Raw genomic sequence first — 12,560 nt, 5'->3', positions numbered from 1 at the left:
CCCTGGGGGAGAGTGTGACCCTGGGGGAGAGTGTGTGACCCTGGGGTGGAGAGTGACCCTGGGGGGGAGTGTGACCCTGGGAGGGAGTGTGTGACCCTGGGGGAGAGTGTGACCCTGGGTGAGAGTGTGTGACCCTGGTGGGGGAGTGTGTGACCCTGGGGGGGAGTGTGTGACCCTGGGCGTGTGTGTGTGACCTTGTGGGGGAGAGTGTGACCCTGGGGGGGGGGGGGGGGGAGAGTGTGTGACCCAGGGGGAGAGTGTGACCCTGGGGGAGAGTGTGTGATCCTGGGGGAGAGTGTGACCCTGGGCAGGAGAGTGTGTGACCCTGGGGGAGAGTGTGACCCTGGGGGAGAGTGTGTGACCCTGGGGTGGAGAGTGAACCTGGGGGGGAGTGTGACCCTGGGAGGGAGTGTGTGACCCTGGGGGAGAGTGTGACCCTGGGTGAGAGTGTGTGACCCTGGTGGGGGAGTGTGTGACCCTGGGGGGGAGTGTGTGTGACCCTGGGGGAGAGTGTGTGACCCTGGGCGTGTGTGTGTGACCCTGTGGGGGAGAGTGTGACCCTGGGGGGGGGGAGACTGTGTGACCCGGGGGAGAGTGTGACCCTGGGGGAGAGTGTGAGATCCTGGGGGAGAGTGTGACCCTGGGCGGGAGAGTGTGTGACCTGTGGGGGAGAGTGTGACCGTGGGGGGGAGAGTGTGTGACCCTGGGGGAGAGTGTGAGACCCTGGGGGAGAGTGTGACCCTGGGGGAGAGTGTGTGACCCTGGGTGAGAGTGTGACCCTGGGTGAGAGTGTGTGACCCTGGGGGGGTGTGTGTGTGACCCTGGGGGAGAGTGTGTGACCCTGTGGGGGAGAGTGTGACCCTGTGGGGGAGAGTGTGTGACCCTGGGGGAGAGTGTGACCCTGGGGGGGAGAGTGTGTGACCCTGGGGGGGAGGGTGTGTTACCCTGGGGGAGAGTGTGTGACCCTGGGGGGAGAGTGTGTGACCCTGGGCGTGTGTGTGTGACCCTGGGGGGGAGAGTGTGTGACCCTGGGGGGGAGAGTGTGACCCTGGGCGTGTGTGTGTGTGACCCTGGGGGGGGGGGGTGACCCTGGGGGAGAGTGTGTGACCCTGGGAGGGAGTATGTGACCCTGGGGGAGAGTGAGTGTGACCTTGGGGGTGAGAGTGTGACCCTGGGGGGGAGGGTGTGTGACCCTGGGGGAGAGTGTGTGACCCTGGGGGGGAGAGTGTGTGACCCTGGGCGTGTGTGTGTGACCCTGGGGGGTGAGTGACCCTGGGGGAGAGTGTGTGACCCTGGGGGGGAGAGTGACCCTGGGGGAGAGTGTGTGACCCTGGGGGAGAGTGAGTGTGACCCTGGGGGAGTGAGTGTGACCCTGGGGGAGTGAGTGTGTGACCCTTGGGGGGGAGAGTGTGACCCTGGGGGAGTGAGTATGACCCTGGGGGGGAGAGTGTGACCCTGGGGGAGAGTGTGTGACCCTGGGTGGGAGAGAGTGTGACCCTGGGCGTGTGTGTGTGACCCTGGGGGGGGAGAGTGACCCTGGGGGAGAGTGTGTGACCCTGGGGGGGAGTGTGACCCTGGAGGGGAGGATGTGACCCTGGGGAGAGTGAGTGTGACCCTGGGGGAGAGTGTGTGACCCTGGGTGAGAGTGTGACCCTGGGGGAGTGTGTGACCCTGGGAGGGGGTGTGTGACCCTGGGTGAGAGTGTGACCCTGGGGGAGAGTGTGACCCTGGGGGAGAGTGTGTGACCCTGGGGTGGAGAGTGACCCTGGGGGGGAGTGTGACCCTGGGAGGGAGTGTGTGACCCTGGGGGAGAGTGTGACCCTGGGTGAGAGTGTGTGACCCTGGTGGGGGAGTGTGTGACCCTGGGGGGGAGTGTGTGACCCTGGGCGTGTGTGTGTGACCCTGTGGGGGAGAGTGTGACCCTGGGGGGGGGGGGGGGGGAGAGTGTGTGACCCAGGGGGAGAGTGTGACCCTGGGGGAGAGTGTGTGATCCTGGGGGAGAGTGTGACCCTGGGCGGGAGAGTGTGTGACCCTGGGGGAGAGTGTGACCCTGGGGGAGAGTGTGTGACCCTGGGGTGGAGAGTGACCCTGGGGGGGAGTGTGACCCTGGGAGGGGGTGTGTGACCCTGGGGGAGAGTGTGACCCTGGGTGAGAGTGTGTGACCCTGGTGGGGGAGTGTGTGACCCTGGGGGGGAGTGTGTGTGACCCTGGGGGAGAGTGTGTGACCCTGGGCGTGTGTGTGTGACCCTGTGGGGGAGAGTGTGACCCTGGGGGGGGGAGACTGTGTGACCCGGGGGAGAGTGTGACCCTGGGGGAGAGTGTGAGATCCTGGGGGAGAGTGTGACCCTGGGCGGGAGAGTGTGTGACCTGTGGGGGAGAGTGTGACCCTGGGGGGGAGAGTGTGTGACCCTGGGGGAGAGTGTGTGACCCTGGGGGAGAGTGTGACCCTGGGGGAGAGTGTGTGACCCTGGGTGAGAGTGTGACCCTGGGTGAGAGTGTGTGACCCTGGGGGGGAGTGTGTGTGACCCTGGGGGAGAGTGTGTGACCCTGTGGGGGAGAGTGTGACCCTGTGGGGGAGAGTGTGTGACCCTGGGGGAGAGTGTGACCCTGGGAGGGAGTGTGTGACCCTGGGGGGGAGAGTGTGTGACCCTGGGGGGGAGTGTGACCCTGTGCGTGTGTGTGTGACTCTGCGGGAGAGTGTGTGTGACCCTGGGGGAGAGTGTGTGACCCTGGGGGGGGGAGTGTGTGACCCTGTGGGAGTGTGTGACCCTGGGGGAGAGTGTGTGACCCTGGGTGAGAGTGTGACCCTGGGTGAGAGTGTGTGACCCTGGGGGGGAGTGTGTGTGACCCTGGGGGGTGAGTGTGTGACCCTGGGGGAGTGTGTGACCCTGGGGGAGAGTGTGTGACCCTGGGGGAGAGTGTGTGACCCTGGGGGAGAGTGTGTGACCCTGGGGGGGGGGAGTGTGACCCTGGGCGGGAGAGTGTGTGACCCTGGGTGGGAGAGTGTGACCCTGGGGGGGAGAGTGTGTGACCCTGGGGGGGGGGAGTGTGTGACCCTGCGGGGGAGTGTGTGACCCTGGGGTAGAGTGTGTGACCCTGGGGGGGGGAGTGTGTGACCCTGGGGGAGAGTGTGTGACCCTGGGGGGGGGAGTGTGTGACCCTGGGGGAGAGTGTGTGCTCGGAGCCAGTTTTGGATCCACTTTGCCAGCTCCTGTAGCTTTTCCCTTTTTCTGGGTGGGATTGTGTTAATGGCCTGACTGACATCCACATAAACTACATCACCGGGCCCAGCCACATCCACACACCCGGGCGCCGCCTCAAAATCCTCCACCAGCTCTGTGAGATCTGACCTCTCTTGGACAAACCATGCCTCTCCAAATGGAGATTTATTCACTCCTTCGGAATGTAACCACTCCCTGGCAGTGCAGTGCAGCCTCCTACAGCTCTCTGTGTAAAATAACCTGCCCCTCTCATCTCCTTTGAACTTTCCCCCTCTCCCCTTAAATGCATTTCCCCTTGTCCTAGACATTTCAACCCTGGGGTAAAGGATTCTGACCCCCAACCCTATCTGTGCATCTCATAATTTTATCCCCTCAGCCTGCACTGCTCCAGAGAAAACAGCCTGAGTTTTTCCAGCCTCTCCTTATAGCTCATTCCCTCTAATCCTGGGAAACCTCTTCTGCACCCTCTCCAAAGCTTCCACATCCTTCCTGGAATGTGGTGACCAGAACTGAACTCAACGTTCTAAGGGTGGCCGAACCACTCATAGAGATGTACAGCACGGAAACAGACCCTTCGGTCCAACCTGTCCATGCCAACCAGATATCCCAACCCAATCTAGTCCCACCTGCCAGCACCCAGCCCATATCCCTCAAAACCCTTCCTATTCATATACCCATCCAAATGCCTCTTAAATGTTGCAATTGTACCAGCCTCCACCACTTCCTCTGGCAGCTCATTCCGTACACGTATCACCCTCTGTGTGAAAAAGTTGCCCCTTAGGTCTCTTTTATATCTTCCCCCTCTCACCCTAAACCTATGCCCTCTAGTCCTGGACTCCCCCACCCCAGGGAAAAGACTTTGTCTATTTAGGATGAGTGGTGCTGGAAGAGCACAGCAGGTCAGGCAGCATCCGAGGAGCAGCGAAATCGACGTTTCGGGCAAAAGCCCTTCATCAGGAATAAAGGCAGTGAGCCTGAAGCGTGGAGAAATAAGCTAGAGGAGGGTGGGGGTGGGGAGAAAGTAGCATAGAGTACAATGGGTGAGAGGGGGAGGGGATGAAGGTGATAGGTCAGGGAGGAGAGGGTGGAGTGGATAGGTGGAAAAGGAAATAGGCAGGTAGGACAAGTCCGGACAAGTCATGGGGACAGTGCTGAGCTGGAAGTTTGGAACTGGGGTAAGGTGGGGGAAGGGGAAATGAGGAAACTGTTGAAGTCCACATTGATGCCCTGGGGTTGAAGTGTTCTGAGGCGGAAGATGAGGCGTTCTTCCTCCAGGCGTCTGGTGGTGAGGGAGCGGCGGTGAAGGATGCCCAGGACCTCCATGTCCTCGGCAGAGTGGGAGGGAGAGTTGAAATGTTGGGCCACGGGGCGGTGTGGCTGATTGGTGCGAGTGTCCCGGAGATGTTCTCTAAAGCGCTCTGCTAGGAGGCGTCCAGTCTGCCCAATGTAGAGGAGACCGCATCGGGAGCAACGGATACAATAAATGATATTAGTGGATGTGCAGGTAAAACTTTGATAGATGTGGAAGGCTCCTTTAGGGCCTTGGATAGAGGTGAGGGAGGAGGTGTGGGCACAGGTTTTACAGTTCCTGCGGTGGCAGGGGAAGGTGCCAGGATGGGAGGGTGGGTCGTAGGGGGGCGTGGACCTGACCAGGTAGTCACGGAGGGAACGGTCTTTGCGGAAGGCGGAAAGGTGTGGGGAGGGAAATATATTCCTGGTGGTGGGGTCTGTCCATGCCCCTCATAATTTTGTAAACCTCTATAAGGTCACCCCTCAGCCTCCGACACTCCAGGGAAAACAGCCCCAGCCTGTTCAGCCTCTTCAGTAGCTCAAATCCTCCAACCCTGGTAACATCCTTGTAAATCTTTTCTGAACCCTTTCAAGTTTCATAACATCTTTCTGATAGAAAGGAAAGCATACCAAATACCTTCTTCACTATCCTATCTACCTGTGACTCCACTTTCAAGGAGCTATGAACCTGCACTCCAAGGTCTCTTTGTTCAGCAACACTCCCTAGGACCTTACCATTATGTGTATAAGTCCTGCTAAGATTTGCTTTCCCAAAATGCAGCACCTCACATTTATCTGAATTAAACTCCATCTGCCACTTCTCAGCCCATTGGCCCATCTGGTCCAGATCCTGTTGTAATCTGAGGTAACCCTCTTCGCTGTCCACTACACCTCCAATTTTGGTGTCATCTGCACACTTCCTAACTGTACCTCTTATGCTCACATCCAAATCATTTATGTAAATGACAAAAAGTAGTGGGCCCAGCACCGATCCTTGTGGCACTCCACTGGTCACAGGCCTCCAGTCTGAAAAACAACCCTGCACCACCACCCTCTGTCTTCCACCTTTGAGCCAGTTCTGTATCCAAATGGCTAGTTCTCCCTGTATTCCATGATATCTAACCTTGCTAATCAGTCTCCCACGGGGAACCTTGTCGAACGCCTTACTGAAGTCCATATAGATCACATCTACCGCTCTGCCCTCATCAATCTTCTTTGTTACTTCTTCAAAAAACTCAGTCATGTTAGTGAGACATGATAGAAGCAATTTCAGTTCCCAGGCCCTGACCACCACCTATCACCGTGGGGTGTGCAGTCCCGTTACACCAAGACGGCTTGGAAGCACTTTGCTTCTTTTTTGAAAAGAGGCCCCAACAATCTCCATCCACCAGCTCTCTCCTCCGCCTGGCTCAACTTGTTCTCTCTCTCAACAACTTCTCCTTCAACCCACCCCATTTTCTCCAAATCAAGGCTGTAGCAATGGGTACCCGCATGGGTCCGAGCTTGGCCTGCCCTTGTCATGGGGTATGTGGGACATTTCTTGTTCCAGGCCTCCCTGGGTCCCCTCCAACAACTGCTTTATCGGGACATCGATGACTATTTTGGTGCAGCTTCATGCTCTCGTCCTGACCTCGAAACATTCATAAACTTTGCTTCCAGTTTCGCTCCCTCCATCACCTTCACCTGGTCCATCTCCGACACCTGCCTTCCTTTCCTTCACCTTTCGGTCTCCATTTCCGGCAATAGTCTATCCACTAATATCCACCACTAGCCCCACTGACTCCCACAGCTATCGGGACCCCAGCTCTTCACCCTCCCATCACACAGAGCACCTTCCCATCACACCCAGCACCTCTCCCATCACACCCAGCACCTTCCCATCACACACAGCACCTTCCCATCACACCCAGCACCTCTCCCATCACACCCAGCACCTTCCCATCACACACAGCACCTTCCCATCACACACAGCACCTTCCCATCATCCACGGCACCTTCCCATCACACACAGCACCCTCCCATTACACACGACACCTTCCCATCACACACGACACCTTCCCATCACACACGACACCTTCCCATCACACCCAGCACCTTCCCATCACACCCAGCACCATCCCACCACACACAGCACCTTCCCTTCACACACAGCACCTTCCCATCACAGCCGGCACCTTCCCATCACACCTAGCACCATCCCACCACACACAGCACCTTCCCATCACACCCAGCACCTTCCCATCACACCCAGCACCTACCCATCACACCCAGCACCTTCCCATCACACACAGCACCTTCCCATCACACACGGCACCTCCCCATCACACACAGCACCTTCCCATCACACCTAGCACCTCTCCCATCACACCCAGCACCTTCCCATCACACACGGCACCCTCCCATCACACACAGCACCTTCCCATCACACCCGGCACCTTCCCATCACACCCAGCACCTTCCCATCACACACAGCACCTTCCCATCACACCCAGTACCTTCCCATCACACCCAGCACCTTCCCATCACACACAGCACCTTCCCATCACACCCAGCACCTTCCCATCACACACAGCACCTTCCCATCACACCCAGCACCTTCCCATCACACACAGAACCTTCCCATCACACCCGGCACCTTCCCATCACACCCGGCACCTTCCCATCACACACAGTACCTTCCCATCACACCCAGCACCATCCCACCACACCCAGCACCTTCCCATCACACACGGCACCCTCCCATCACACACAGCACCTTCCCATCACACCCGGCACCTTCCCATCACACCCAGCACCTTCCCATCACACCCAGTACCTTCCCATCACACCCAGCACCTTCCCATCACACACAGCACCTTCCCATCACACCCGGCACCTTCCCATCACACACAGCACCTTCCCATCACACCCAGCACCTTCCCATCACACACAGAACCTTCCCATCACACCCGGCACCTTCCCATCACACCTAGCACCTCTCCCATCACACCCAGCACCATCCCACCACACCCAGCACCTTCCCATCACACACGGCACCCTCCCATCACACACAGCACCTTCCCATCACACCCGGCACCTTCCCATCACACCCAGCACCTTCCCATCACACACAGCACCTTCCCATCACACACAGTACCTTCCCATCACACACAGCACCTTCCCATCACACACAGCACCTTCCCATCACCCACGGCACCTTCCCATCACACACAGCACCTTCCCATCACACACAGCACCTTCCCATCATCCACGGCACCTTCCCATCACACACAGCACCCTCCCATTACACACGACACCTTCCCATCACACACGACACCTTCCCATCACACACGACACCTTCCCATCACACCCAGCACCTTCCCATCACACCCAGCACCATCCCACCACACACAGCACCTTCCCTTCACACCCAGCTCCATCCCACCACACCCGGCACCTTCCCATCACACCCGGCACCTTCCCATCACACCCAGCACCATCCCACCACAGCCAGCACCTTCCCATCACACCCAGCTCCATCCCACCACACCCGGAACCTTCCCATCACACCCAGCACCTTTCCATCACACCCAGCACCATCCCACCACACCCAGCACCTTCCCATCACACCCAGCACCATCCCACCACAGCCGGCACCTTCCCATCACACCTAGCACCATCCCACCACACACAGCACCTTCCCATCAAACCCAGCACCTACCCATCACACCCAGCACCTTCCCATCACACCCAGCACCTTCCCATCACACACGGCACCTCCCCATCACATACAGCACCTTCCCATCACACCTAGCACCTCTCCCATCACACCCAGCACCATCCCACCACACCCAGCACCTTCCCATCACACACGGCACCCTCCCATCACACACAGCACCTTCCCATCACACCCGGCACCTTCCCATCACACCCAGCACCTTCCCATCACACCCAGTACCTTCCCATCACACCCAGCACCTTCCCATCACACACAGCACCTTCCCATCACACCCGGCACCTTCCCATCACACACAGCACCTTCCCATCACACCCAGCACCTTCCCATCACACACAGAACCTTCCCATCACACCCGGCACCTTCCCATCACACCTAGCACCTCTCCCATCACACCCAGCACCATCCCACCACACCCAGCACCTTCCCATCACACACGGCACCCTCCCATCACACACAGCACCTTCCCATCACACCCGGCACCTTCCCATCACACCCAGCACCTTCCCATCACACACAGCACCTTCCCATCACACACAGTACCTTCCCATCACACACAGCACCTTCCCATCACACACAGCACCTTCCCATCACCCACGGCACCTTCCCATCACACACAGCACCTTCCCATCACACACAGCACCTTCCCATCATCCACGGCACCTTCCCATCACACACAGCACCCTCCCATTACACACGACACCTTCCCATCACACACGACACCTTCCCATCACACACGACACCTTCCCATCACACCCAGCACCTTCCCATCACACCCAGCACCATCCCACCACACACAGCACCTTCCCTTCACACCCAGCTCCATCCCACCACACCCGGCACCTTCCCATCACACCCGGCACCTTCCCATCACACCCAGCACCATCCCACCACAGCCAGCACCTTCCCATCACACCCAGCTCCATCCCACCACACCCGGCACCTTCCCATCACACCCAGCACCTTCCCATCACACCCAGCACCATCCCACCACACCCAGCACCTTCCCATCACACCCAGCACCATCCCACCACAGCCGGCACCTTCCCATCACACCCAGCACCTTCCCATCACACCCGGCACCTTCCCATCACACCCAGCACCTCCCCATCACACCCGGCACCTTCCCATCACACCCGGCACCTCCCCATCACACCCGGCACCTTCCCATCACACCCAGCACCTCCCCATCACACCCGGCATCTTCCCATCACACCCAGCACCTCCCCATCACACCCAGCACCTTCCCATCACACCCAGTACCTTCCCATCACACACAGCACCTTCCCATCACACCCGGCACCTCCCCATCACACCCGGCACCTTCCCATCACACCCGGCACCTTCCCATCACACCCGGCACCTTCCCATCACACCCAGCACCTTCCCATCACACCCAGCACCATCCCACCACACCCAGCACCTTCCCATCACACCCAGCACCATCCCACCACAGCCGGCACCTTCCCATCACACCCAGCACCTTCCCATCACACCCGGCACCTTCCCATCACACCCGGCACCTTCCCATCACACCCAGCACCTCCCCATCACACCCGGCACCTTCCCATCACACCCAGCACCTCCCCATCACACCCGGCACCTTCCCATCACACCCAGCACCTTCCCATCACACCCAGCACCATCCCACCATACCCAGCACCTTCCCATCACACCCAGCACCATCCCACCACACCCGGCACCTTCCCATCACACCCAGCACCATCCCACCACACCCGGCACCTTCCCATCACACCCAGCACCTTCCCATCACACCCGGCACCTTCCCATCACACCCAGCACCTTCCCATCACACCCAGCACCATCCCACCACACCCAGCACCTTCCCATCACACCCAGCACCATCCCACCACAGCCGGCACCTTCCCATCACACCCAGCACCTTCCCATCACACCCGGCACCTTCCCATCACACCCAGCACCTCCCCATCACACCCGGCACCTTCCCATCACACCCAGCACCTCCCCATCACACCCGGCACCTCCCCATCACACCCGGCACCTTCCCATCACACCCAGCACCTTCCCATCACACCCAGCACCTTCCCATGCAATCGCAGAAGGTGCAACACCTGCCCCTTTCCCTCTTCCATGCTCACCATCCAAGGCCCCAGACACTCATTTCAGATTAAGCAGCGTTTCACTTGTACCTCTTTCAATCTGGTCTGTTGCATTCGTTGCTCCCAAAGTGGTCTCCTCTATATCGGAGACAAAACGCCGACTGGGTGCTCGCTTTGCTGAGCTCCTTCGGTCTGTACGCAATCAGGTCCCGGACCTTCCCGTGGCTTGCCACTTCAACCCAATCCTGCTCCCATGCCCACATGTCTGTCCTTGGCCTGCTGCAATGTTCCAGTGAAGCTCAACACAAACTGGAGGGACAGCATCTCATCTCCCGACCAGGCCCGTTACAGCCGGCCGGTCTCAACACTGACTTCAACAACTTCAGATGATTATCCCACCTCGACCCCTCTGTTTTCATTCTGCTCAGGAATTTTATTTCATTTATTTTATTTTATTTATTTTTTAAATTTTTTTTCACTGCTCTGTACCTCTTATTTCTTGATTGTCTCTCTTTCTCTCACTCCCCACTCTCTCATCACCTTTTTCCTCTCCTCTTCCCCCTTTGCTACCCTTCTCTCCTGTTTTCCAATTTGCCTCTGCTTTCCCCCCATCCCCCCCATCCCCCACACATTTTGTCACACAGCACTGGCTTCAGCCTTGGTCACTCACAGCTCCTAATCTCCCTATCATCTCTCTATGCACTATCACCTCTTTATTGCTACCTTTGCTCCTGGAGCCATCACTCACCTTCTCTCAGCCCAGTGTAAATACCTCCCTATTTCTCCCTTTTTTTTAGCTTTGACAAAGGGTCAGTTAGACTCGAAACGTCAACTCTTTTCTCTCCTTACAGATGCTGCCAGACCTGCTGAGATTTTCCAGCATTTATGGTTTGTGAGACATGATTTCCCACACACAAATCCATGTTGACTATCCCTAATCAGTCCTTGCCTTTCCAAATACATGTACGTCCTGTCCCTCAGGATTCCCTGAGTGGGTGACAGGGTGGGGGTGAGTGGTTGGGCGTGAGTGGGTGATGGGGACAGATGCGGGGATGCGCTGTCGTTCTTTGGCAGCTGAGATCACTTCTCAATGATCCCCCCACACTCCCCTGCTCCCACCCCATTTCCTCCCCCCCCCCCCAACTAAACCTGGACCACCTTTACCGAGTCCAGCCTGCACGTAACTCCAGACCCACAGCAATGGGGTAATCACCCAGTCAGTGATGCCCATATCCTGTGAATGGATTATAATGCCCTCCACATGCTGAGAGATAACTCCCTCTACACCTGGTTGCTGCTGTACCACACAACAGCCAGAATTGAGTAACTTTGGTATATCTTCGAGGAGAAAGTGAGGACTGCAGATGCTGGAGATCAGAGCTGAAAATGTGTTGCTGGAAAAGCGCAGCAGGTCAGGCAACATCCAGGGAACAGGAGAATCGATGTTTCGGGCCTAAGCCCTTCTTCATAAGCCCTAACTTTGGTATATGTCGGTTTCTCATCAGAGGTGGATCAGTTGAGGGGTGTGGGGGTCACTGGCTGGGCCCAGTATTTATTGCCCGTCCCTAGTTGCCCCTTGAGAAGGTGGGGGTGAGCTGCCTTCTTGACCCGCTGCAGTCCATGGTGTGTAACGTGTTTCAAACCAAAATCGAGTGAAACCTTTCTGGTCTGGCTCTGGAATTGACTGGTGGGGCAGTTTGGGGCAGAATGGCCTCCCTGTGCTGTTCCGTTGCTGTGTCTAACTCCTGCTTTACTGTCCTCCGCAGGGTGGCATGTACATCTTCCAGCTGTTTGACTATTACTCTGCTAGTGGCATCACCCTGCTGTGGCAGGCATTCTGGGAGTGTATGGTGGTGGCCTGGGTATATGGTAAGAGGTCTCAGTCTCTCGCTGCCTGATAGCCATAGCTCCCCAATGTGGGGTCATCAGCACGTGGACAGACCAAACTCCACCTTCATTCTCAACCAAAATATACCTCACATGACCCCTCTTAACCAACAGTTACAACCTGGGCCCCTACACACAGCAGGAGGCTGTTCATAGAGTCATAGAGCACAGAAACAGACCCTTCGGCCCACCTTGTCTATGCTAACCAGGTTTCCCAACCTAATCTAGTCCCATTTGCCTGTATTTGACCCATATCCCTGTAAACCTTTCCTACTCATGTACCTGTCCAAAAGTCTTTTAAACCTTGTAATTGTACTGACATCTACCACTTCCTCTGGCATCTCATTCCTCGTATACACCACCCTC

General features: G+C 57.7%; 1 protein-coding gene across 2 annotated transcripts in view; it reads left to right on the top strand.

Moving 5' to 3' along the window:
• Positions 1–12,560, top strand: part of LOC122559229 (sodium- and chloride-dependent creatine transporter 1-like) — a 132,059-nt gene that overhangs the window by 108,910 nt on the left and 10,589 nt on the right. For both annotated transcript variants that reach the window (XM_087994027.1, XM_087994028.1), the window contains one exon: positions 12,074–12,176. In XM_087994027.1, coding sequence (XP_087850153.1) covers positions 12,074–12,176 — 103 coding nt within the window. The remainder of the gene's footprint in view (positions 1–12,073; positions 12,177–12,560) is intronic.

Source organism: Chiloscyllium plagiosum, unplaced genomic scaffold (assembly GCF_037043375.1).
Source record: "Chiloscyllium plagiosum isolate Xiang-an unplaced genomic scaffold, Cpla_swu_hap1 HiC_scaffold_14, whole genome shotgun sequence".
Classification (NCBI taxonomy): domain Eukaryota; kingdom Metazoa; phylum Chordata; class Chondrichthyes; order Orectolobiformes; family Hemiscylliidae; genus Chiloscyllium; species Chiloscyllium plagiosum.
This window is presented reverse-complemented; position numbering and strand designations above follow the sequence as displayed.